General features: G+C 32.0%; 11 protein-coding genes across 11 annotated transcripts; 4 read left to right on the forward strand and 7 right to left on the reverse strand.

Annotated features, from left to right (window-relative positions):
• Positions 1-341: 341 nt before the first annotated feature.
• Positions 342-795, forward strand: OCT59_029911 (uncharacterized protein; the record flags this gene model as incomplete). The annotated part of the gene is made up of 2 exons (XM_066146302.1): positions 342-431; positions 547-795. 2 exons carry the CDS (start codon positions 342-344, stop codon positions 793-795), a joined length of 339 nt encoding a protein of 112 aa, XP_065994959.1.
• Positions 796-11,563: 10,768 nt separating this feature from the next.
• On the reverse strand, positions 11,564-11,872 carry OCT59_029912 (uncharacterized protein; the record flags this gene model as incomplete). Its single annotated transcript, XM_066146303.1, has 1 exon — positions 11,564-11,872. The coding sequence occupies one exon, from the start codon at positions 11,870-11,872 to the stop codon at positions 11,564-11,566; it is 309 nt and encodes a 102-aa protein (XP_065994960.1).
• Positions 11,873-11,937: 65 nt separating this feature from the next.
• Positions 11,938-12,297, forward strand: OCT59_029913 (uncharacterized protein; the record flags this gene model as incomplete). Its single annotated transcript, XM_066146304.1, has 1 exon — positions 11,938-12,297. One exon carries the CDS (start codon positions 11,938-11,940, stop codon positions 12,295-12,297), a length of 360 nt encoding a protein of 119 aa, XP_065994961.1.
• Positions 12,298-13,428: 1,131 nt separating this feature from the next.
• Positions 13,429-15,242, reverse strand: OCT59_029914 (uncharacterized protein; the record flags this gene model as incomplete). Its single annotated transcript, XM_066146305.1, has 3 exons — positions 13,429-13,664; positions 13,822-14,265; positions 14,498-15,242. 3 exons carry the CDS (start codon positions 15,240-15,242, stop codon positions 13,429-13,431), a joined length of 1,425 nt encoding a protein of 474 aa, XP_065994962.1.
• A 357-nt stretch (positions 15,243-15,599) lies between these two features.
• Positions 15,600-16,118, forward strand: OCT59_029915 (uncharacterized protein; the record flags this gene model as incomplete). Its single annotated transcript, XM_025328833.1, has 1 exon — positions 15,600-16,118. The coding sequence occupies one exon, from the start codon at positions 15,600-15,602 to the stop codon at positions 16,116-16,118; it is 519 nt and encodes a 172-aa protein (XP_025164939.1).
• Positions 16,119-16,183: 65 nt separating this feature from the next.
• OCT59_029916 (uncharacterized protein) lies at positions 16,184-18,161 on the reverse strand (the record flags this gene model as incomplete). Its single annotated transcript, XM_025329690.2, has 2 exons — positions 16,184-17,253; positions 17,984-18,161. 2 exons carry the CDS (start codon positions 18,159-18,161, stop codon positions 16,184-16,186), a joined length of 1,248 nt encoding a protein of 415 aa, XP_025164940.2.
• A 21-nt stretch (positions 18,162-18,182) lies between these two features.
• On the reverse strand, positions 18,183-19,034 carry OCT59_029917 (uncharacterized protein; the record flags this gene model as incomplete). The annotated part of the gene is made up of 1 exon (XM_066146306.1): positions 18,183-19,034. The coding sequence occupies one exon, from the start codon at positions 19,032-19,034 to the stop codon at positions 18,183-18,185; it is 852 nt and encodes a 283-aa protein (XP_065994963.1).
• Positions 19,035-20,314: 1,280 nt separating this feature from the next.
• On the reverse strand, positions 20,315-20,956 carry OCT59_029918 (uncharacterized protein; the record flags this gene model as incomplete). Its single annotated transcript, XM_066146308.1, has 1 exon — positions 20,315-20,956. One exon carries the CDS (start codon positions 20,954-20,956, stop codon positions 20,315-20,317), a length of 642 nt encoding a protein of 213 aa, XP_065994964.1.
• A 988-nt stretch (positions 20,957-21,944) lies between these two features.
• Positions 21,945-22,377, forward strand: OCT59_029919 (uncharacterized protein; the record flags this gene model as incomplete). The annotated part of the gene is made up of 2 exons (XM_025312140.2): positions 21,945-22,023; positions 22,109-22,377. The coding sequence occupies 2 exons, from the start codon at positions 21,945-21,947 to the stop codon at positions 22,375-22,377; spliced, it is 348 nt and encodes a 115-aa protein (XP_025164941.2).
• Positions 22,378-23,021: 644 nt separating this feature from the next.
• OCT59_029920 (uncharacterized protein) lies at positions 23,022-23,603 on the reverse strand (the record flags this gene model as incomplete). The annotated part of the gene is made up of 1 exon (XM_025330975.2): positions 23,022-23,603. One exon carries the CDS (start codon positions 23,601-23,603, stop codon positions 23,022-23,024), a length of 582 nt encoding a protein of 193 aa, XP_025164942.1.
• An 806-nt stretch (positions 23,604-24,409) lies between these two features.
• OCT59_029921 (uncharacterized protein) lies at positions 24,410-26,824 on the reverse strand. The gene is made up of 3 exons (XM_066146309.1): positions 26,589-26,824; positions 26,098-26,301; positions 24,410-26,034 (listed from the first exon to the last, which is right to left on the reverse strand). The coding sequence occupies exons 1-3, from the start codon at positions 26,814-26,816 to the stop codon at positions 25,054-25,056; spliced, it is 1,413 nt and encodes a 470-aa protein (XP_065994965.1). The 5' UTR covers positions 26,817-26,824; the 3' UTR covers positions 24,410-25,053.
• Between the last annotated feature and the right edge of the window lie 473 nt (positions 26,825-27,297).

Below are 27,297 nucleotides of genomic sequence, written 5' to 3' on the forward strand. Positions count from 1 at the left end.
AATAACGTTGCGAAAACATTTTTTTCATAATGTTATATTAAAAAAAACGTTTTGCAATATTTTTTTTCAATATCTTAATAAAAATGTTGCAAAAACGTTTTTTTTCATAATATTATATTAAAAAAAAAAGTTTTGTACTGTTTTTTTTTAATACTTTAATAAAAATAGTCCTGAAAATTTTCAGGTTTCAGGTCAGGTCAGGTCAGGTCAAACAGACAACCTGATATAACCTGACCTGACCTGACCCATTCGGAGCTCTATTCGAAAATGATGATGATAAAACTAGATTTTACAATTTTGTGAGAAACCAAAAATTTATCAGACCTCTAAGTAAAACAATCATGTTCGCAAAAGCCCATCCAAAAGGAGGAGATGATGATGATTATGATGATGATGATGATGATGATGACGACGATGATGATGAACGATCTGTAAGCACTATTATTACATTAATGAAATATAAATCAATGAAGGAATTATTACTTATTAAAATTTTTTATAAAAAATTAGAATACACGAAACCAATCATTACAATTCCCGGTATAGCCACCCCTATCACAACCATCACTAGAACTACTGTTACAACAATTACTACAATCTCCGGTACAGCCGCCCCTATCACAACCATCACTAGAAATACCGTTACAACAACAATCACCACAATCATCACCGTTGCAACTACCGTTACAACAATCATCACCGGTACAACTCCCACTACCACAATTACCACAACCATCACAATCACAATTACCAGCTTACAATATTTTTGAAGTCGAAAGTAATAGGTTTTATTAGTTTATTTATATTAATATTAATTGTTTTTATTAATATTTTATTTACTTTTTTTTTAGTAAAGCTGTTTAATTGTAGATATTTTTATTTTTAATGTGAAAAATCTCTCTGTTGATGTAAATATTAATAATACGAAACTCATATTTGTCAAATTTGAGTATGATTTACTCAAAGATCCTGAGGGATCCCATTGCCTATTAAAAGAAGCAGTTTTTCCAGACAAGGAAGTTATTCTAAATCTGGAATTACCCAAAAGGCAAGTTTATATATTAAATTAGTAAAATTGTAATTTAATTTATAATTTAAAAACTAATAATTTTTTTAAAAATTTTTTTTTTAATTAAAAAAAAAATAGTATAGACACGGAAGAGAAAATTACCGTCAATTGTGGACAAGGAATTGTAAGAATTGAATTAAAAGTATCGCAAAATAAAATCAAAAGATTAAAAGTAAAAAGATAATATTTGTAGAAATATTATTCTGAATAAAGAGTTCACAATGTTCAAATACGTTAAAACACGCAAATGTAAATAAAGTTAAATTTAAATAAAATCCTCAAATGTCATTAGTAATTTCTATGTATTCAGTTATGTAAGTATTTTAAAGCAACATTATCAGTTATTATTCTGATTTAATGTATTCTGATTTAATTTTTATAAGGGAAATGGGTCTTTTTGTGTATTTTGTCTAGTTTTCGCGACATAAATTTTTTACTTCAGCTGATCATCAATCAGCTGATTTTTTAGTATCACAAAATAATTTTAGGTCCGATCTATTATTTTTTTTTAAGATTTAAAGACAATATACAGTACATGAATTAAATTACATTAAGGATCATGTAAATGTTTATACTATTTATTATTAACATTGTATTTGTATTATATCTCCTAATATCAGGTTAATATCTATCATCGATTGAAATTCCATCCAAGGATCTAAGGATTCTGCCGACCTACGTTGAATAAAAAAGTTTCGAAGCATCTGCTTCGAAACTTACCAATCCAAAGACCAAAGCCCAAAGAACCGCTACAAAATAAACGAAAATAAGTTAGTTAAATAAAAAAACCTTTAAATAAAAAAAGTTTCGAAGCTTTCGATTCAAAACTTACCGATCCAAAACCTAGGGAGTGAACCGAACTGATACCTACATAAGATAAACGAATAAGAACAAATAAAAATAAAAATAATTTTTTTAGAAAAAAGGTTCGAAGCAAAAGTTTTGAAATTCAATTATCTAATGCCCAAGACCCGATACCTACAAAATAAAGAAAATATAATTTAAAAAAAAGAATATAAACTCACACATCCAAAGGCCAAGGAACCAAAACCGAAACCTAAAAAATAAGCTCTGAACTATTTTATTCCTTGTATTTCTAAGTTATTGTTTTATCTTCAATAATTTATCTGGAGATCAAGCTTTTTGATAAAATTTTTAAAATTCTTCATAATATCATAGCAAATGCACATGCCAGATATAATAAACATAATTTTAAAGAGTTATATATTTAAATTATGTTAATTTCTTGCTTTTTATTAATATATATTTAAAAAAAAACTTACTTGTTAAACACAGACAGTTAACTATCTAACGAAGGGTAAGAAATGGGTTTTTAATAGGAGAAATGGGTTTTAAGCGACTATGTTTCGAGATATAAATTTTAGATGATCATTAGTCAGATGACAAATCATCAGATGATTTTCTGTGCTACAGCATAATTTCGAGTATGATTTATTTTGGAAATTTTCTACTTTAAACTTATTAATTCCAAATCGACAAATCCGCCGATATGCTATAAACACATTATGTAGACCGGCCGGTAATGAATTTGGAGTTGTTGGTATTCAAATTGCTGGTTTAGATATGCGATTAAATGTTTTGGTAAAGGATCTAGGTGGTATACCATGATATTTCCATCCTGATCATGCTGAAATCCCAATATCGCTACATTTAACAAACACTAAATCCCTTATACGTGTTTTATTGAACCTAAGGAACGTTATGATTGTAAATAAAAGTTTAATAACACAGGCGTTAAATGAAAAACCACCTCGTAATACTAGTCAAAGTTCTACTGTCAGTACACCCCCAGATAATTCCATGTATTATAATAGTTATAATAAGAACTAGTATTAAACCTTAATTAATAAATATAATTTTACCAAAATCACATTACATACAATGCTGGTATATATGAAATGAGTAAAAAAGTCTCAATAAACTTCCTTTTAGGTTTTTTTTTCATTTTATTTCTTTTAGAATAAAATACACTAAGCCATCGTGTCCTGATGTCGAATGTTTGATTGACGTCGAATCAACGCTCGTCCGATGTTATCTTGATTCGCATAATGTTTGTGTGATGCCAGATAGACATCTGTTCGATGTCATTTCGATGTTTACTTAATGTACACAAGGTGGGGAAATAAACATTTTTCGACATTAACTTAATATTGAAACAATGTAAGTGCAATGTTATTATTCGATGTTGAATTTTTCTGTAAAGTAATTTACTAAGGTTTTAATTTAAAGATTAAGCGGTATCAAGAAAAATTCGCTTGAACTTTTCTTGCTATTGTTCAAAGTATACCATTATTTTTTTTTTTCAAAGTAATTGATTAAACAATGGCTAGAGCTCCGAATGGGTCAGGTCAGGTCAGGTTAATTGATAAACCTGACCTGAAATTTTTTTTCAGGTCAGGTCAGGTCAGGTTATATCAGATTGTCTGTTTGACCTGACCTGACCTGAAACCTGAAAAATTTCAGGACTATTTTTATTAAAGTATTGAAAAAAAGTGGTACAAAACTTTTTTTTTTAATATAATATTATGAAAAAAAACGTTTTTACAACGTTTTTTATTAAAATATTGAAAAAAAATATTGCAAAACGTTTTTTTTAATATAATATTATGAAAAAATGTTTTTGCAATGTTATTATTGAAATAAATATCAAAAAAAAAATGTTACGAAACATTTTTTTAATAGAAAATTATCATTTATCGCGTATGCGATTCATCGCTAGTATCCATTTGTCATGTGATATGTCACGTGATATGAAGTAATGATTATCAAATCTCTTCCCATGCTTTCTTTTTATCCTTAAACTTTTTTTATACTTCCCACGAAACTTTTTTATCCTTCTTACGAAGCTTTTTTTCCCTCCTTTAGCATTTTAACTGACACAAGTATTTATAAAGTTATTTCATTCATTTTTACTCTTTTTATCTAACTATTCCTTATAAAAACACTGATATTTTTACCCATAACCTACTACCTTAATTACAACAACACCACTTCTAATATGAATGTAAATGAACGAGCTTATACTGACGCTACTGACAGTACTGGCGATACTGATGAATCATCAAACTTATTAGCAGCTGCAGGTATCTTTGCTATGAAATATGTTGTTTTGAATTCATGTTAGTATTAGAGTTAGGATTAGGGTTAGGGTTAGGGTTAGGGTCTGGTTAGGATTAGGGTTAGGGTCTGGTTAGAGGGTTAGGGTCTGGTTAGGGTTAGGGTTAGGATTAGTTAGGGTTAGGGTTTGGGTTAGAGAGGGTTACAGTTTAGTGTTAAGATTTCGTCATATTTACTAAAATTTTTATTGTTTATTTTGCGATTATATAATAGGTATTGATAGATTACTATTGCTTAATGAAAATAGTGATTCAGCTTTGTTTTCAGGAAAGAAATTTACTTCGTGGGATGAATGTGAAATGTTTTTAAATGAATGGGCAAAACAACAAGGCTTTCATTTAATAAAAGATCGTGTCACTCGTGATGATGGTGTTATTCGTCGAAGAACATTTATCTGCTCTCATGGACGTACTTATGAATCAAATTCATCAAGAAATACTGCTACAAAGAAATTAAATTGTCCCTTTTCCATTAATGTTTCATGTCCAAAAAACAAAAATCCCGAAGGTCTGGTGTCTATAAATAAAATCAATGAAGATCATAATCATCCATTAAATAGGTCAATTATTGAATTTGAGGAATCAAAGAAATTTACTATGGAAATGATTGAAGACATTAAGTTTATGACCATTCACTGCAAGTTTGGTGCTACATCTCAACGAAAGTTTATTGAAGGGAAATTTCCTTCACACCCTATATTTTCGAAGGATCTTTATGCTACTATTAAAAAGTTTCGCCCAAATAGCAAATCTTTGTCAAATGATGCTGCTCAAATTTCTAATTGGCTTGATAATGAAAAAGAAAAAGATTCTCGATGGGTTGTGGTTCGGGGATGGGACGATGATAATACATTAACATATTTATTCTGGATGACTCCAGTTCAAGTAGAAAATTGGGTACGTTATTCTGATTGTGTCATAAATGATATTACTCATAAGACAAACAGATACGGCATGGCCTTATCATTAGTTGTTGGTTTTAATAATGATAGACGTAATGTTTTACTTGCGCAAGCTCTTCTACTAAATGAAAGTTTCGAATCTCATGTTTGGATGTTTACCCAATTAACGAAATCAACTGGTATGCAGCCAATTGTTATAATAACTGATTCTGATCCAGCTGTTGATGCAGCTATTCGACAAACCCTTCCATCAAGTTATCCTATTCACTGTGCATACCATATTACACAAAATTTACATAAAAATCTCAGAAAATTGCTAGGCAATGATTATCAAGCATTCCTAACAGCATTCTATAGTTGTAGAAATTGTATTGTGGAAAATGTTTTTGAGCAATGGTTCAACAACCTTTTACAAAATTATCCTAATGCTAAAACATATCTGGAATTTATTTATAAAACAAAAATGTATTGGGCTCATTGTTATACTAAATTCAAGTTTACAGGAGGAATGATAGCCAGTTCTAGAGTTGAATCTGTAAATGGCTGTTTAAAACGATTATTGCACAATTCCAACATACCATTATGCGATCTTGTAGCTGAAATTCAAAGACTACTTGATTTGCAAGACAAGGAAAATGAATATAATTTCTGGCGTTTATCGATTCCTACCATACGACATCAGAAAAATTCAAACTTTTTATTTTCTAAAATCGATCAAATTCTTCAACATTATCTTACTCCTACAATGTTAAAAATGCATCGTGATGAGATGAACCAATCACTATATTATGTAGCAATGCTGGTTGAACGAAATTGTGAAGTAATGGAAGAAGAATTATTAACTAAAAATTCTGATGAAGCATCAGAAATTGATCTTCCACAGGCTACTTTAAAACAAATAATAAGTTATGTTGGTCTAAATAATGTTAAAGAAATTTGGGCTGTCAGTGTTGGTAATTCGTCAAAGATCAAGCATTACATTTTATTATTACAAAATTGGGGATATATTTGTTCTTGTCTTTCAATTGTACAGAGTGGTATTATATGCAGACATTATTTTCAAGTGATGTTAACTACAAAAGAAGCAGTTTTTCATATTATATTTATTTCAACGCGATGGTATAATGAAGACAGAAATGCTGTACAAGAATCATTTATAACTGTTGATAAGTTTTTACAAGACAATCAACAGATTGAATATAATACCGACGAATTTGTATCAAGTTTATGTTTATTTGATCAAAACAATAATGATTATTGTGAGGAAAGATTAACAGTTCTTGAACAAAGAATTGTTTATGGTAAATTACATGGTGTATATAAGAAAGCCTTAAATAAGGCTTTACAAACAACTTCTAAATCGGAACAGCTTATCAGTTTACTACAAGAATTTGCGGATGATAAAAATGATGATGATGAAACGGACTCTGAAGAATTTTATCAATATGATGACACAAGTGACAAGGAGAATTTCGATCCATCAATACCATTGTTACAGAATCCAAAGAAACAGCGTGGAAAAAGGGAGACCATTGGGTACGAAAAGGTTTAAGTCATCATGTGAAATATCTAGTTCTAAAACAAAAACACAACGTCGATGTAAAAAATGTGGGAAAGTTGGGCATTATCAAAAGAATTGCAAAGAACAATGAATAGATGACTAATTCATTAATATTATTATAATGTATAATTAATGTACTATTTGCTGTAATAATGTGTATAATAATATATTATTTTTTTTCGCTATGCTAATAAATAATAATTGTTCGAACATGTAAATATATCAATCACGTGAAATTGTTTATCATGTGATATTTTGGGGTGTGGCGATATTTCGCTATGGCGATAAAAAACAAAATCCTTTTTAATATAATATTATGAAAAAACGTTTTCGCAACGTTTTTTCTCGAAATATTGCGATTCAACATTTTATATTAAAATCATATAAAAAAGTGAATCCCAATACTGCAATTCACTTTTTTATATTGATTTTGTATAAAAAAAGTGAGTTGCGGTATTGCGATTCACTTTGTTATATAGATTCTATATAAAAAAAGTGAGTTGCAGTATTGCAATTCACTTTTTTTATATAGAATTAATATAAAAAAGTGAATCGCAATATCGCAACTCACTTTTATTATATAAAATCAATATAAAAAAGTGAATCGCAATACCGCAACTCACTTTTTTTATATAGAATCTATATAAAAAAGTGAATCGCAATATTGCAACTCACTTTTATTATATAAAATCAATATAAAAAAGTGAATCGCAATACTGCAACTCACTTTTATTATATAGTAGAATCAATAGTTTCAGGTCAACAGGTCAATCAGGTCAGGTCAATCTTCATACCTGACCTGAATTTTTTTTAAAAATCTCATACCTGACCTGAATTTCAGGTCAGGTCAGGTCAGGTTACCTGAATTTGGCTGACCTGTTCGGAGCTCTAACAATGGCAAGAAAAATTCGCTCGAACATTTCTTGCCATTGTTTAGGCTGCTCCAATTTAATAGTTTGTTTAACGTCCTAACTTTATATAAAAATTGAGGGGGGGGAGGGGGTCAAATTAAGTAAACATTTAAAAATAAACATAGTTTTTTCTTTATTACTCAATGCATTTTTACTAAAAATACATCTTAATTTATTACAGATAATGCAATTATAAGTTTACATATATTACTTTTATTAATTATACCATTTTCTTTGGTAGATTCAAATACACTGGAAAGAAATTCTTTTAAATATTATACAGATCGGTGATGTTATTATAAGTCACGTGATATAACATATGTTTGTTTATTTTTAAAAAATTTTCAAAAATGAGGGGGGTGGGGTACGTTAAACAAACTATTAAATTGGAGTGGCCTTAACTCAAGTCTATTATTGTTTTTTTTAAAGCAATTGATTAAACAATGGCAAGAAAAATTCGCTCAAACTTTTCTTGCCATTTTTCAAAGTAGCATTTTTTTTTTAAAGCAATTGATTAAACAATGGCAAGAAAAGTTCGCGGCTCGAACTTTTCTTGCTATTGTTTGAAGTAGCATTGTTTTTTTTAAAGCAATTGATTAAACAATGGCAAGAAAAATTCGTTCAAACTTTTCTTGCTATTGTTCAAAGTATACCATTGTTTTTTTTTCAAAGTAATTGATTAAACAATGGCAAGAAAAATTAGTTCGAATATTTCTTGCCATTGTTTAACTCAAGTCTATTATTATTTTTTTTAAAGCAATTAATTAAACAATAGCAAGAAAAATTCGCTCAAACTTTTCTTGCTATTGTTCGAAGTATATCATTTATTTAAAGCAATCGATTAAACAATGACAAGAAAAATTCGCGCGAACTTTTCTTGCCATTGTTCGAAGTATATCATTGTTTTTTTTAAAGCAATTGATTAAACAATGGCAAGAAAAATTCTTCTTGCTATTGTTCAAAGTATATCATTGTTTATTTAAAGCAATTGATTAAACAATGGTAAGAAAAATTCGTTCAAACTTTTCTTGCTATTGTTTAAAGTATGCCATTGTTTTTTTTAAAGCAATCGATTAAACAATGACAAGAAAAGTTCACGAATTTTCTTGATACTGCTTATTCTAATTTAGTATTAAGGTTTTAATTTAAAAATTAAAAAAATTAAGCAGTACCAAGGAAAATTCTCGCGAATTTTTCTTATTATTATTTAATTTATCGATCATGCTTTCAACTATACAGTTAAAAAGTTAAACTGTTAAAGTTGAGCGGTATCTTAACAATCGTAATTATCAGACTTAGAACTTTTTAATCATATTTCTGATCAAATTATGCACATTTGTGGTTATTGTATAGATTATTGTATAGGACTATAGGCTATTTACTGTCTTAAAAATATTTTTTCTGGGTTAATTATATAAGAACAAAATTATTGGCTGATCAGTGGATTACCACGTGAAAATTAGCCAATAGATGATTGCAGATTATTTGTTTTTGTAATGTGAATAATATAAGTTTGGAAAAATACAAACTCTTTCTTTTATTTTGTTTTTACTTTTTTACTCAAGTTATTATTATCTCAGATATTACATTTATTTGTTTATTTTTATCATTGTTTTTTTACTCAAGTTATTATTATTTCAGATATTACATTTATTTATTTATTTTTATTATTTAAGAAGAAAATTTTATTAAACTGATTCTAAATAAAAAGTTAAAAGAAAAACTTTTACAAAAACATTTATACGTTTGTGAAAATATTTAATGTTTGTGAAGTTATAATAGTTTTTTATATTTAAGTATGATGGTTAACTTTCAGTTATTACTAATTATTTATTTTGACTTCTTGAACTTTTCTAATATAGATATGTTTATATACTTAATAAAGAAGGTACAGTCATTTATTTTCTTTTCCTTTTTTTGTCTTTATTTAGCCTTTTCTTTTATTACTACTAGTTTTGACTTCTTTTAATCATTACTAATTTTATTTTACTAATTTTATCTTTTTATTACTACTAATTGTATCTCCTTTTTATTGCTACTAATTTTATTGCTACTAATCTAATCTTTAATAATTTCATTCTTTTGTTACTATTAATTCATCTTTAATTACTACTAACTTCATCTTTTTATTACTACTAACTTCATCTTTTTATTACTACTAACTTCATCTTTTTATTACTACTAACTTCATCTTTTTATTACTACTAATTTCATCTTTTATTAATTTTTTATTACTACTAATTTTATTTTTTTATCACTATTAAAATTGTACATTCTAACTTTCTATATTTGATTGTAGTATTTTTAATTTAATAATAAAATTTAATAATTATAAGGACAAATTTTCATGTTAAATATATAAATATATAAATTTATATTATATATAAAAATACTGTAGTAATAATACTTGCAAATATGATAAAATATACGTATATTATGCTGTTAGCAAATAACCACCAGTATAAAACATACGTTGTACACTGAAACATAATACTGTTCGCAAATAACTACCAGTATAAAACATACGTTATAAACTGAGGTATCATGCTGTTCGCAAATAGCCACCAGTGTAAAATATACGTTATAAGATGAGGCATCATGCTGTTTGCAAATATCCACCAGTATAAAACATACGTTATAAGCTGAGGTATAATACTGTTCGCAAATAACAACAAGTATAAAACATACGTTATAAACTGAGGCATCATGCTGTTCGCAGATAACCACCAGTGTAAAACATACGTTATAAACTGAGACATCATGCTGTTCGCAAATAACAACAAGTATAAAACATACATTATAAGCTGAGGTATAATACTGTTCGCAAATAACAACAAGTATAAAACGTACATTATAAACTGAGCCATCATGCTGTTCGCAAATAACCACCAGTGTAAAATATACGTTATAAGCTGAGGTATAATACTATTCGCAAATAACAACAAGTATAAAATGTACGTTATAAACTGAGGCATCATACTGTTCGCAAATAACCACCAGTGTAAAACATACGCTATAAACTGAGGCATCATGCTGTTCGCAAATAACCACCAGTATAAAACATACGTTATAAACTGAGGCATCATGCTGTTTGCAAATAACTACCAGTATAAAACATACGTTATAAATTGAGGCATCATGCTATTCGCAAATAACCATCAGTATAAAACATACGTTATAAGCTGAGATATAATACTGTTCGCAAATAACTACCAGTATAAAACATACGTTATAAACTGGAATACCATGCTGTTCGCAAATAATCACATACGTTATAAACCGAGAAGCAGCAGAGGGCGCGGGCAGACTAAGTAATCTTAATCTGGGACCCCAGGAAAGAAAGTTATTAAAATTCGTATTTCAGAATCCCTCTGCTGCTAAAAATGAATACCTATTAATTTCACCATTCTAGGGCTCTCAAAATATAGTTCTAGTATATCAATAAATTCGTATTCTTAGAATGTTTTCTAGTTCCCTCTTTCTTAATAAAATTACTAATTTGTTTTCTTGCCTTTACCTTCCTGATTATAATCTTGATATAATAAAAATGTACACCTAGTAGTAAGTATGTGTAGACCAAGTTATTTTCGCCTGAGAACTTCAAGAATGATAGTTGACAAATAATGTACTCCAGCCCTTCTTACTTATCTAAATCATAAATTTGTTTTCTTACCTTTGCGCGCCTTTCTGATTATAATTCTGACATAATAAAAATTTACACCTATGGTATGAAAAAAAAATTCGGATATAGATAGAGAGTATTACTATGAGTGTAAAAAAAATGGGTATGGATAGGAAGTATTACTATGGGTGTAAAAAAGTCAGATATAAATGCGTGTTCGATATAGGAGAATAAGTATGCTACCTTATTTAATGTATGCTATTATATGAGGCAAATAGGATTACCTTTAGACAAAATAATATGATATAAATGCATATACATGTATATATTGACTTCCAGGATCTCCAACACTAACCCGTCACTAACCCTGCTCTCCTGCTTCTTCAGTTTTGTCCGCTGACAGCTCTAGAAGCAATTCATCAATTTTCATCCAAATTAAATCATCGGCATTAGCTTTATCCCGAAGCCTATTAAAATATTGGGTTACATAATAGGTACCAGAATGCTTTCTACAAAGGCCGGGTTCAGAGCTAGTTAGCTTGTCACAAACCTTACAGGAGATGCGGAGTTTAGCTTTCCAATACTCAAAACACCCTTCAGGCTGACGACAAGTCCGCCCACAGACGTATCCAGTCATAAGTAAATAATTGCAATAATATTCGCCTATCATGGTAATAAGAAATAAATATTTTATTTTAAACAAAAGTTTTTGCTATATTAATACAAACATTCAAAATGGTTAACTATAAAGATATCGAATTGGCATTAGTTGAGATAATCAAAGTAGCATATAGCCAAGGCACGAAAAAATATGATAAAATGGGATTGTCATATGTGGGCTATTTGAAAATAATGCAACGTAAAAAAGATCCAGATGATCATTGCAAATACGTAGCAAAGCAGCGAGCTCCAAATGAGGAAGTTTATAATAAAAGAATGGCGGATTTCAAAGACTGGTATAATGAAGAAGTGTATCAGAGTCTTGAAAAGTTATACAAATTATATCTTTTATTAGCGAACCAAGAAGAGGTTGTGCAAAAAAGATCTATAGAAGAAGTAAATGAAATGCTTAAACTTCATGACTTAGAAATCTAATTCGCAAGCACCCATCGAGGTGGTAATTATACATCCTTTATGATTTGAAGTTTCTCTCTTACAAAGGATCTTTTCGGGCTATTGCCCTCATCATCTATTAGCCAGTACAAGACCGGCTGATTTTTTTGCACTAGAGATTCACGAATATGATAAATTTGGGGAGACTAATTACAATCAGTTGCACGTCGTCTCCCACCTTCTAATTCACCAGGATTAAGCAAATATCTTACTAAGACATCATGGGATAATCTAGGCTCATCAAACCCAATAGGTCCTTCTCGTGGCTTGGAAGCTTTAGCAAAGACATGTTTTTTTTTTCGAGCTTCAGCAGGAGAAATACCCAGAAGTCGAGTTACAGAATTGTCAAGTTCTACAAGAAAAATTGGAAGGTTTTTTACCCAAGCTCGACAGCGCTTAGTAGGAGGTAATCTCATTTCAACACTATCTTGAATAAAGAATGCCCATTCTTGAAGTGTACGATTAAATCTCTCAACAATACCCATAGATTCTTTAGAATTAGCTAGTTGAATTTGGATATCATGTTCGTTCATTAGTATGATAACATTACCTTGGAATTCTACGCCCCCATCTACCATTAAAACTTTAACTTTAGACCAGATAATTGGGCATATTCGGGAGTTAAAAAGTTTCACAAATCCTTTAGCCACACTAGCAGAATCACGTCTAGTTAAAGGATAGGTCCATTTAGTGCGGGTAGCAATATCTACACAATTAAGTGCAAATTTATAAGTTTTATTACCAATTCGATCATAAGGCATATAGCATAAATCAGCTTGAATAACTTCCATAGGTACGGTAATATTATTAAAAGATGCTTGTGGAATATACTTAGGCCGAGGCTTATGAATCTGATACAAAGCCTGTTTGTTAAGCCATTTTTTTATCATAGATAGAGTGAACTTATACCCGGCTTTCTTGCAAGCATCCAGCATTTTTTCAGCAGTCTGATAGTAACCTTCAGGTCTATAATATATCTCTTACAAAGTGAGATCCTAATCTAAGTTTTGAGCTTTTTGAGGATCGATATAAATAACCGGTCTTTCGGCTTGGCGTTCTTCCATTCCAATTTTTATAATTACGAAAAAAAGCTGATATCTATTAGGTCAGATTCTACCTATTAGCTTGAACATTTTTTTCCTTGCGCTTATGCCTAGCCTCTATTTCCTTCTGCAGGTTTAGGGGAGTGTCAAACCTTAGGCGGATTGCAAGGGGATCATCTTCTGGCCTAGTGAGATCAAATACGACAAACTCACCTTTTCGAAGGTAACTATTAATAACCATAGATGCATTTTTTACATCATCAGTATAGCGTCTAATAATCTTGGAAATATCTTCATGTGAGCTACCTGAGTTAAAAAGTACTAAGTGTAAACTGTTTTCACGAATAAATATAGGGATTTTGTGGTATTTTTGCACTACATATACACATGAAATATTCTGATATCGCCCATTCCCAAAAAATTTGCCGATTTGATTTTGTATATATTCTGGGGCTAGACATACATGATATATCCTCAAAAACAATCACTGTGCTTCGTTCTGGTGAAAATGCTCTAACACTAGGAATTTTTTCTGGCGATATATAGCTAAATCGTATATTCTCATAGTAAGGCGCTTTTGGATCTTTTGAAATTATGCCATACATATATCTTACAAATGCCCACTTTGGCTCATCAGGATGATAACCGCAAACTATCAAATCATCACATGCAATATATCTAGAGCCATACGAAGTGCCTTTTGGTCCTTTCTTATCTTTACATATGCATTCAGCTTTAGTACCAAGAAAAAGATTTCCCAAGATATTAGTCTTACCTGATCCACTCATTCCAATGACTGGCATTCTGAAAGGCCATGATGGACTTGCAGGATGAGATTGAATTCGGGATGATTCGTGCTTTGTGGCCTCATCCATATCCATAAGGTAAAGTTTCATAAGAGGTAGTCCTGTCTTTTGGTTTTTCTGTGTATCGGATTAGGAATCCATAACTCTGATTTCTATTTAAGGGTATTTTATAGTTCGAAATATTTTTTTCTTCATTGTAAGAAGAATTTCTACGAGAGAATACACACCATAAAATGCATATGATTAGTAATACTATTACGAAGATGATTGCATACTGAAAAAATAAGTAATAAGGTGAATCTGAGGTTGTTTTAGGACTAGTGATTTCGATACCTTTCTCCAGTCCTTTATCACCTCCAAGCACTTCACACTCGCTGGATGTTTGGGAGATCTGCTCGGCTAAACGATCATTAGCTTCTTGAAGAAGGGAGTCTTTTTCTATTAATGCTTTTTGCGCTATGACTAAATCATCTTTTATCTGTGCCACTTTTTTTTCGGTCAATAAGTCTTCTAAGTCATCTTTTGCCAAACTTAGACCAATATTTTCAGTAGTTAGTTCCACATTTTTCAGTTCCAATTTGCGTTTGAGAGAAACTATTTCTGATATCTCATTTTGTGCTAAAGAAGCATCCTGCTCTAATTCTTTTACTCTTGATTGGAGAGCCTGTATTTCTTCCTTTGTTATGGATTGGAAGGCTTGCATCTCTTCCGATTTTATAGAGAATTTGCTTTCAGCATCTGCAAGAGAAATATCCTTGCGAGTAATCTGAAGCATAAGCTCATTTTTATCTAAATGCAATTGTCTTATCTCTTCTCCAAGTTGGTGCACCCGATCGGAAAGTTTTTCATTTTCATTTTTGGATTTATCCAAGTCATCCTGCATGCGCTTGTTTTCTCTATCTAAGACATCATAGTTATCCGCAAACCGACTTTCCCAATAAATAGCTACTTCATGATCTTTTTTTGCACAAGAAAGTTGCTCTTCAAGATCTGTTCGACTGGGTGGATAATAATTAGCTGGAGTATCCCCAAGTTTATTACCATTATCCAGATCTTTTAAAGTACGGATCTGGGGCATTTTATTGGTATTTTTTTTTTTAGGCAAAAAAAATCAGCTAGGGCCTTAAACTTGTAAGAAAGTGGATTATTTTTGGCAAAACTAATGCTTATTGATACTCATTGAAAAAAAAAGATTACTGGTGCGTACTGAAGGGCATTGAGACACATTCATACTTATTGATGCGCACTGAAAGATAATACTGATATGCATTGAAGGATACCGATATGTATTGAAAAGCACTGATTCGTATTGAAAGGAATTGATTCATATTGAAAGGCATTGATATGTATTGATCACCAGAAATATTGATACATATTGAAAGATATTGAAAAAATTATTGGTAGTTTTTTTGCATATATATATTCTAATTAAAAAATGGTCACCCATCTCCATGAAAAATTTTATCGATCCAATGCCACCCCATTATCAGAAGCCGACATCAAGGAAATTAGAGAATCCAGAGACAGGATACCCAATGCATCAAAAATAATGGCTGAAAAATTCCATGTTGGTGCTCGGCGTATTTATGAAATATGGAACAATAGTGAACGTCTCCAACAAGGACTTATTTTATCTTCTTTCGATCAGCTTGCTTTGGATAAAAATTCCCAATCTGATAAGTCAGAACAGACTCTTGAAGCAGTATCATCTATATCCCTTCTGGCTACAGATATTCCAAAAAAGAATGGTCTAAAAAAGAAGGTTAAAATAAATGAGAAGCCGGTTACTGAGGCAACTAGTATAGTGAAAAAAAATAACAAAAATGGCATGGTCTCTTCCTCTGATAATTCGTTTGATACATCCCGAGAAGACAGGGCAGAATCTCTTTTTAAAAATCTAATTAATCGTGGTGAAAAGCTTAAGGGTTTAACAGCTAATACCCTCCTTATATAAGGATTCACATGTATCAGCAAGAAATTTACCAGTACTTAAGGCCAAATAGAGCATTTCTTCAGTCTTTATGAGGCACTTTTCAAGTTCTTTACACTTTTTTTTAAATCTTCCTCACTAGTCGGATTAGAAGAATTAGCTGATTCCTGATTTTCTTTTGGCGGATCCTTGACTACCGGAGCCTTGCTAAAGGTTGGGATAATATAAGTTTTTCCATGATCCTCTATGCAGAACTGATTTTTAGTTAGATTGGAAATACCTTTGACTTTTCGAATTCCTGTCGTTCCTAACCATAGCATTGGCTTAGGCTCACCATTGTCAACACAAGCATAATTTCCAACAATAGTGATAATCAGATTCCCTTTCATGTCTTTTAGAGTGACTGCTACATTCGTATACCATCCCAGTGCTTTAGAAATATGTTCAGAATTACCTTTTACAGCAAATTTGGAAGGCTTATCAACTTTCCATCCAAGTTCTTCAGCAGTAGCTAAATTAAATCCATCAAATTCACTTCCGTTATCTAAAAAAGATTCAGAGATTGGTAAATCATTTATACTAGCATTCAGATATTGTAATAACGAAAACCACTCATCTTTTTTTGACTTTTCCTTCTGAGCCTTTCGAGATAGACACATTTTGCGCATTGCCGGTGAAAGTTTTGGCAACAGCTCATCATATGTTTCGGGTTGGCTAGATTCTGAGGGTGAGATTGCATTAGTATCACCAGCCAACTTATACGAAGCGCTTCTTGGCTCATTTACCTGTTTTTTTTTTACCGGTGGGTCATATCCAGTCCATCTATTATTGTCCTCATCATAACCATCCCCCTCATTATCTGAAGTAGGAGGTGTGTGTTGGAAATTTATAGGTGTAATAGGCTTAAAATAACTCCTATTAAAATTAGACCGAGCTACCGGTTTATGTATATTTAGTTTCTGGAATTGGTTGCTTAATTGATTTATAGAATCCCGAGTTTCACTTACAGCATCACGAGTTTCATTAAGCCTTTCCTCCATTCTATCAATTCTAGCAGAGTTATTGTTTCGTTGTTGACGAGGTCTTTGAAAAGGTTTTACAGGATAATCTGCATCTAGTTCAGCCTTATTAAGTACACCTATTTCTTTTAATTGCCGATCTGCATGTGATCGATAGAATTTACATAGTAAAATGCGGCATTATGTTAATTAATAAAAAAAATGCCGTTTGAAATCTCTGTTTTCCCAAGAAACAACAACGTCAAATACATAAATAACTCTTAAAAAACTTGTTGCAACTGGCGCTATTATATCAGAACTTCATTATTATGTCCATATTTATATGACTTGTTTGTTATTTTTTAAGAAAAAAATTCAAGATAACTATTCCTATTTTGAAATTATGCTAAAACTTAATAAAAGTCCTTTTATTATTCATATATTTTATTATATTCATATTTTTTACAAACTGGACATATTTGTGAAAGAAAAAGAGATATAAAAGTGCGTAGTGTTATTAAAAATGTAATAGTTGACAGAAATAATAATCAAAAAAAGTTTTATAAGCGTCAAAGAAAAGTTAAAGAGTTTATACCATAGAAGTAAAATAGTAGTAAATACTATGAAATATCTATTTCCTACATATAAAACTTTATAAACTGCAAAGAAAAAAAACTTTTTATAAAAAAATTTTTTTTTCTAAGATCTTAAATGTATATTGCAGGTGTTAAATTACGCAATTGTATAACAATATGGTTGAATTTTATTTGATATAAAAACATGATCGACATGGCTTATATATAAATGTTGCGCCGCATTTTATTATATAAATTCTATCGATCACATGCGGATCAGCAATTAAGTATTCTGATACATAATAATTCTTGAGACCTTCTTCAGTCTGTAATGAAGATGGTGGACCTTTCGGCTGTCTAACCGGTTCAACAGTTTGTGGAGCAGGTACTTGTGTTTGCTGAGTCATTTGTGATTGTAATTCTGTAACTTTCTTTACTAATGCCTGGTTTTCAGTTTTTTGTTGTGCCAATGCATTTTGAATTGCTTTTTGCATATCTTCTAAAGAAATTCCTTGCTATTGCGGGGCTGAAACAGGCGAAGGTTCATATATTTCTTGAGATGCTCGATTAGATACTAGAGGGTCAGGTAATCTATCTCTTTTATGTCTTGCTATTCGGCGTAACTCTATCTCATAAAGCTTTTTAGCTAATTCATCCAATGGCAAATGTTCACCAATATCCTCAGCTTTTTCAAGCCATGGGAGTGGAAGCGCATTTAAGAACTTTCTACGTAATTCTTCAGGTCTATAGTTGGCTCGTCTACCTATTCGTAATATTTTTCTATATAATTCATCTATAGTCATGTCTCTCTTTCTGATTGTTCCATACATCAAATCCCGAAGTTCCTCTTCTACTATAGGGAAATGAGTTTTTAGCCACCATACGGCTTGACCAAATCTAATACCAGCTACAACTACTGTATTTCCAGCATTAGCATTTGGTGCATTTACAGGAGCATTAGTAGGACAGCCACCTGCTATACGCCAGTCTTCATTCCAAGCATCTTCTACAGCTTTTAACTTGACTATTGCATTTCCTGGTTGGCCAACAGCCTCATTTAATGCATTAGCTCCTATCTGTACTGCAGTTCGCCCATTTACTGCAACTAAGTTAGCCTGCCCTGTATTATCGAGTAAGTTAGTTAGCTCCCAATTCTGCTTTGTAGTAATCTCATCATCGAACCATTCTAAAGTCCTTCCTCTCATACAGGCTCTTAAATGTCCTATTGCATTATCTCTTCCTGTTGGAGGACCTGCTACATTATCATTTGGATCTATTCCCTGATTCTGCAAGTTTAGTCTAAGTTGTGCAAGAAAGTCTGGGATACTATCATCCCAGTCGAAATATGGATGAGGTATTCCTGCCATGTTTACTTGATTAGGTGGATTATTCTGAAGCGCCAAAATTTGTCCCTGTAAATTTAAATTATTCTGGCGCTTTACTTGGGTCTTATTTTTCCATTTCTCATATCGTTCATAGAGCCTGTCTCGATTAAATTCTAACAGACCTATATCCTCTCTACTTCGCTGTAAGTAGTGGGCATTTCGCTGATACAATAATTGTAAGGCAAATTTTTCTTGTACTAGTACACCTATACGGGCTTGTTTTCTTGCTATATTACCTATCATTCTATTTATCTGGTTTTGAGTATTAGTTTGATATTGATGGAGATCACCAATAACATTAGTTATTCTACCTTCAGCAAGTTGCCTTCGTATAATTTCATTATCACGTTCAGCTTCTGCATCATAACGCCTTCGTTGCTTTCAGCGGACTAAATCCTGATGCAAATTATTTTCTTTTCGGCGTATCTGCCTTGTAGCTCTTTTTATTTGGTCTATAAGAATATCCCTAGTTGTTGCTCTATTATCCACATAACCATCTATAGCATTTGCTAGCTCTGTGATTGTGGCCATATTATCATCAAAATTATACAAGTCTGGAGAATTCCCTCGTTCAGGCGAATTTTTTCGTGATGAGATGCTTCTGATCCAGCATCGCAATTTCTTAACTTGTTCCTCAGATTCTACTAACTGCTCTTCTAAATTAGAAATATATTTTCCCTTATCTCGCACATCATTCCTAGCTTGATATAGCTGACTTTTTAGGGTAGAGATTTCAGATTTTAACTCTACTATCTCTTCTTTTGAAGCATTTTCAAGGAGCTTTATCTCCTTATTGAGATCTTGAATTTCTTGCTCACATCGGGTATAATCCCGTTCCAGTTGATTAATTCATCTCTCATTTTGGCGATTAGTATCAACTTCTATCTGCAATTCACTATAAAGATGATAGTTCTCTTCTTCCAGCTCAGCTTTATGTTCTTCACATGTTCTTCTCTGCCTTGGGTGAGATCTGTGAAATGACATTCTTTTTTTGTGATTAATAAAAGAGAATAGAAGAACCCCTTAGATCAATTTATATCAATCTTCAGAAAGCGCATAATCTTAACCAGGATCTGGGTTAAAGACTAATCTGAAAAATTTGGCAGGTGATACATAAAATGTATAGCGCCTTCAACCAATTTTACTAGGCGATCATGTATGCAGATTATTTAGCATAAAAAATAAAGTATAAGTTATACATTGCGCTTTTAGCTAAATGATATTAATCTTCAATAGTCTATAATTAATATATTTCTCAGTCGTTAAACGAATGTGATTTTTGTACCATCTCTCAATCTTAATGCGGGCTGATTAAGATGGTCTATAGATGGTAATAAGTTATTTTGTTTAGCATACCGAGATGAGATAAATATTTCACTTGTAATCCCTTGCTCTGAGCGCCTTTGGCTAGGACTTGATGATTGATAAGAAGTTGGTAAAATCGTTTCTTGTCTAGTAGGTAAAATATAAGCTGGCTCGAAATTTGGAGCATTTGGCATAATATCTTTTGCTTTAGATTGTGCATAATTTTCATAGCTAGCCGTAAAATTCGAATCATGATCATATGATACCGATGCTAATTTATCCTTTTCTGAGTGTGGAGTAGATTGATAGAATAGCTCTAGGTAAAGATGATTTATTTTAGCCTCTTCACGTAATATGTATTGTTTGTATTGCCAGATGCTAAATTCTCTACTATCAATAGATTGGAGAATATCCTTTCTTCTTGCATGTTCGCTTGAAATAGTATTTCCATTAATACATCTCTTCAAGTGGTTATCTCGATAGTGATCATCAAAACGACCATTTGCAGGTGTGTAAACTAAGGAGTCGCATACACTACAATATATATAATTGGTTGGTAGATCGTGAATCCTATCATCTTCATATAGCTTTCCATACATTGTAATATATCCATTTTTAGAAAGGATTCCACTGGAATAGTTCTCTTCTAGTATTTTCCTAAATGGATCACGAATACGAGAGCATCACATTTCTGGTGTTTCATGATCATGTCTTTCTGCTAAAGGCAATATTGCAACAATAATTCTTATATATTCTTCAGAGCCTCCAACACTATTGTGTGCATGAATTAACTTGGAATAGGCTTTACTATCTAAATCCATATTAGTGTTTTGGTAGATTATAACAGAATATAACGATTTTATTGATTTATACTGTTTTTAGCGATTTTAGCCAATTTAGCAATAGTATACTTTAATAAATATCAGATTCATTTTTATTCGATTATAAGCATACTGAGGATTTATATAGGGCCATATCTCGACTATGCTAATTTTATATTTACATGCATATGCACAACGCCTTGGCTAAATCAGTTTGTGGTACAATGTATATCATATCACAGTATCACCCTAACTCCCTGCCAGTTCCTTGATAGTTCTAGGAGAGTTCCGAGTTTTCATAAATCACGAGATGATCGGCCAATCAGATTTCACCTCCCTTGATCTATTGATATGATAGCTAAGCCACCGTTATTATTCGTTACATTGATCAATTAATTTGCCTTGTAATGATCTAACATATCACTCGATATTGTTTTTATAAAATAGACCCTTAAAGAATCTTCTCACCATGTAAAAAGAAATTAACTATAGAGTTCTCTGACGCTCAACTTCGCATCCTCATTGACGAACGAAAAAATAGAAATGCGAAGTATCATGCTACTACAAATAAGAAGAAGTATCTCTTTTGGAACGAGATTGGGGAAAAAAATAATCAAGAAAATACTAATTACTTCACTGGCGATGAATGTCATAAAAAATTCTTAAGCCTCACGAAAGCTTTTTACGTAAGTAGCATGGGTTCTCTTGGACTACCCGTCTATCTTCTATGAACTGTTCGGTTAATAATACTTATTATTTTTTTTAGATGGCAGAAAAGTATAAAAAAGGAACTGGGAACAAAAGAAGCCTAGTTGGGAAGAGATCTATGAGGAGTTCTCATCAAAGTTCTGGCTAAAGCCTGGTATGATTTTAGAGAAAATATTTCGAGAGGTTTTTCATTGATAATAACATATCTATTTTATTTGATAGAATCACAATCCGGACAAGCACGTAGTGGAAGCGTTAAGAGATCCCTAAGCAGGACAAGTTCATCATCCCGCTCATCAAACACTAGAACATCGGATATTATGGATTTATTTGAGACCTCTCCTCCACCATTAAGACTGGTAACGCCATCCGTTGAAACACCTATTAACTCCAGATCCGTAACCCCAAGTACCCCTTCTTTTTCGCAAAATGCGAATGTGATCAATGTTACCATCAATTATGGTAAAGGGTCAGACGAGCAACAGGAATAAGATTTTTTCATTAAATGTATTATGGGTGTGAGAATAAGCATTAATAATCATTATTCTAGCTATGATATTATTTTTTCATAACTGCGTGTACATTATAGGCGTAGTAGAATAGTATAAAACAAAATGTAATCGTATAATAATAATAAATTCAAAGTCTACTGCCCCCTTGATCTATCGATCTGCAGGAGGAGCTAGATAAATTTTTTACGTGATATTTCTGACTTCAAGCTTGCGAGAGGCAGGCAGATTCATTGATTAAAAAATACTAGACGGAACCATTAAAAAATGAAAAGTACTTTTATTGTAAATTAGTGCTGTCGAAAAGCTAAATGCCAATGTTCGACATACCCAGCTTTGACATATAAGTTTTGTTATCCCTTCATTCGCTACAAATTTATCTATTATGTTCCTATTTATCAATTATGAGAAAAAAAAAGATCACACAGACTAAAAAAGACTACTGAATGGAAGAATGACATATCTACAAATTTATCTAGTATGGTTTTATAATAAATATAAAATCACGATGCTAAGAGCTTCTATTGAAGGGATATATGACATATAGTTATACGTACAACATAAAGATATAAAGACATAAAAAGACATAAAAAGACATAATAAAACACTCGAGGTATTTCGCATATTCATGGCGTCCCAGGCTTTGGTAATTTTGATTTTATAAAGTTGACATCGTCTTCATTAAAAGTCGAGAGCTGGTCTACAGAAAATGAACGAACAAATTGAATTCTTGATGGATCATCACTAAAAAGTTTAACCATTTTTCTAGCCTTTTTAATTTTATCCTTTGCCACGGCTAAAGAAGTACCAAGTGGGAAATAATCCTGAACTTCCTTATTTAATGCATGTTGTGCTCTCTTCTTCCCTTTTCCTATTAATTCATTGAGACGAAGGGTTAGTGCTAAGCCAAATTCGTAATAGCAATAGATGGCATTGGAATCGGCCTTGCCGACTCTTCGAGATAATTTTCGTAGAATCACTGAGAGCTGGTCCTGAGGGATTACTTCTGATGAATTGCTATCAATTTCCATCACTTCAGTTGACACTTCATGTATAAAAGCTAACAATCTTTCTTCTCTACTCATATTTTTCCAACTGAGTCGTTCAAGCTGATCGATAACATTGCTTTGGCACTCTGGACATCGTTCTTTGCGGACTGAAGATGCATTGCAACAACTAATATGAAAAGTATGACCACATTGGAACATCGCATATGAGTTTATAATTTCCCTTTTGCAAGCCAAACAAGGTTCAGCTAGGACCCAGAAATATGTATATAGGGGTCAGGTGATGAAAAAATTTTTTTACTATGAGCTGTACGCATTTTTTCAGGGCCGGAATTATGATAATGTCAGTCGGTTACTATAATAGGAAATAAAATTCTGACTGGAATTATCAAAAATTATCTAAAAAAGGAAAGATTTTCATGATTTTTTTAGTTCAAAATACGCAAACTCAAACCTGACCCTTTTATATATATTTCTGGGTCCTGTTCAGCTCTCTGGGGGGGTTTAGAGAAAAGATCGGAAGCTACTCTATGACCCAAACTCATTAGGAGCAATGCGATTGATTCCCGGGACACCATTAAGGCGAAAAAAGAGTTTATGTCAGTCTATTTATACTTCATGGTAAGGGAGAAAATAAGGTAGCATACTGTATCATATGATAATCATGAAGATTCTTCTCACTACCAACCAATAAAGCAGGATCTAACGATTAATCATATTTCGTTATATGTAATACACTTTGATAATATGGCATAATAAATAAGCGATTAGTAAAAAAATAATTTTCTCTTTTTTATTTATGATCGATTATTATTACATCATGTGTAAAAGATACATGTGAAAATAAATCGGGAGTTTTGTGATACATGCTATGCCATATGATAACCGTGAAGACTCTTCTCATTTCTAGCCAATAGAAATATGGGATCTGCCAGCTAATCATATGATAAAAATTAGTGACGTACTTACTGCGCATGATCCACTTGATTCGAAAAAAAACTCAAAATAACGCTCAACGTGGGAGAACTTTATTAATCTTTGTGTTTATACAGAAACGTTAAACTAATACATAGAATGTGACCGAGTTACATGAGTCATTGACAGAAATAGATTAAAAACGTCCAAACCAAAATGGACAGATTCTATTAACATTATGTGTCTTGCTAACCAAATCTCGAAACTTCGGAGTGCTAAGAGTATCCCGTTTGAATGATGCTTTTGCCAATGGCGGACTTGGATGACAGAGACTTGTATATAAATTGTTAAAGGATTCACGAAAAATTTTTCGTACTTTTAGAAGCAATTCCATTTCATCAACAAACGAGAGCATCTCTTTTATTGAAGCAGGAAATGTTGTATGACCAACATGGAGCATGGTATATATTCCTTTAACTAGATCCATAATATAAAAATCAACCTTGTAGTCTACAAAAGCAAATTCAAAAAAAGCGATTAAAAGAATTATATGAAAGAGTAAAGCCATTTTATTATTTGTCTTACCAACACATTGAAAACCTATTATTTTCACATCAGCGCCTTTGTCAATGGCCGAATCTAAACAGTCCTTCATAAAGACACCAACGCGGATGAGATCATTACAGTTTTTAAATACTTTATTTTTTTGTGACGGAGGACTAACTTCTCCTACAAATTAAACTGCTTTTGTTTGTAACTGATGAATGACGGAAACTGTGAAATCGGGTTGTTTTGTTCGACCTTCAAACTTTCTGGCCCTACTTTCTTCCAGTGCTGTGTTCGGCCATTGAACAATATGTCGATTCGGATCATCAAAGAATCCTCTCATGATCCGGTCAAGATAATTCGTGATATGAGTCGTTTCGCTATGATCGTTTTTTATGGTTGACATAGGCAATGTCCTTAAACAATCCGAGATGGTACAACCCGCATTCTCTCTTAAATTGTTTTCATTGGCAAGCTGTCCATAGAACCAATTTGTGGCATCCTCACATGATTGTTTCATTGCCATCTTAATGGCTTTCCTAAATGTCGATTCACACTTAGGATCTAATTCAATTTGTTGCTCTGGCATGAATTCTTGATGGATTTGCTCGAGTGACGGTGAGCCAAAAAGATCAATCATGACGTTTGAATGTGAATTCGTAGTTAGCAACAAGATCGAGGATAATGATAATATTTCATGTACGTTGGTCTCTACAAATAAACCCTTAGTTCTCGCAAGCTCCAGTGACTTGTTTTGATAATTACGGAATAACAGAGATACATTAGTTTCTCCTATTAAAATATCATTAGTCGTAACTTCATTTTCAAACGTCAGATCACATGGGATATCATCAATTGATAAAATGGTATCGCTTTTCTCTATAAACGGATTATTATCGATATCAACAAGTATTGTACTTTTAGGTTTTACTCTTGGAAGTTCTACAGTCGAATTTAACATTGGGCTACGTGGCGATGGTGTAACGTACCCATCCAGCTGGTGATACTGCTCTTGAATATTAGAATTATCATCTGGTGGCACCAAAGTGATACCAGACAGTTCCTCATCATTATTCACATTATCAAATGATCGTTGATCAGGTTGAATATTGTTACGCACAGGGAAGAAATGCTCAATTTTGGTACGTTTCGTTTTCCGTTTATGATCACTCTGTAATATTAAAATACGATATGATTAGCTTCCAACTTCTGAATAAAAAATGCTAGTATATACCTCGCCCAATATTTCTTCATCCGTCTGCTCATCATTCGTCTGTTCGGGACGCTTTTGACTATCATAAATGAACTGTTTCTGAAATATATCAATCTGATTTGCGGAATTTTTGATCGCGTTAAGCTGTTGCTTAACTCGCACAACTCCAATCTTTTTGTATGTTCGATTCGACTTATATATTTTTTTCACCGGAACAGTCCAATTCTTGATAAAATAGAATATGTGTTAGTAATTCATTCTATAACGAAAAGTTTTCCACTAAAATATACCAAAGGGAGTTTCGAGCTAATAGCCCACCACACTCGAACGAATAGTTGAGGTTACCACTGTAAACTAATAGTTTCAGCTCCTCCCAAAGGAATAAAAAGAAGTTTCGAGCTAATAGCCCACCACACTCGAACGAATAGTTGAGGTTACCACTGTAAACTAATAGTTTCAGCTCCTCCTGTTCCTTACTGCAGACTAAAATCTCACAGGAACCATCAGCTCACCTTCCAATTGTTGATAAGTTCTTGAGCTTTTATTCTACGCGTTTCGTCGAATCCGAACTTAACATCTGCCACGTTAGAAAGATTTTTCTTTATGTCGTCAAGAACTTTTGCTAGTTCTAGTTGTATGTTCAATTCCTTACGATAATATTCAACTATGTTGGTACATGTCCATTCTTGGACCGGAGTAACTTTGTAAAAATTCATTGTAGACACGGAAGTCGATAGCATTTGGTTTTAAAAAAAAAGATTTGTGAAAATTTTTTAGCTTATATAGAACTTGGTTGTCACACAAGCGATCGTAACACGCACAATACGCACAATATCAAATCAGTTGTATTACCTATTATCTGGTATCACGTGATTTTTCCATAACAATAAAGTTTGATCTGAGGAAGGATAAAAGTCCATGGATCTTCGCTGGAATCATATTGCCCAATAATTTGCCGATCCAGATTTCCTAAATTACCTGCATTAATATGCATATATACTCGAGCAATAAAAAATTAGTATGTACATTGAATCGCCACGAAAAAAGTATTTGACTACATTGCTTAGTGCCCTAAACGTTTTTATTTGCAATACATTGAGCTAAAATAAATTACATGGTGTGGGACTAGACTATTATACACGATTGTTTTTTTTGAATGATATTTCTCTATTCTAGCTTTTTTTCTTTAAGACAAAGTTCGAGACATAGTCCATGATACAT

Source organism: Rhizophagus irregularis, chromosome 9 (genome assembly GCF_026210795.1).
Source record: "Rhizophagus irregularis chromosome 9, complete sequence".
Taxonomy (NCBI): Eukaryota; Fungi; Glomeromycota; class Glomeromycetes; order Glomerales; family Glomeraceae; genus Rhizophagus; species Rhizophagus irregularis.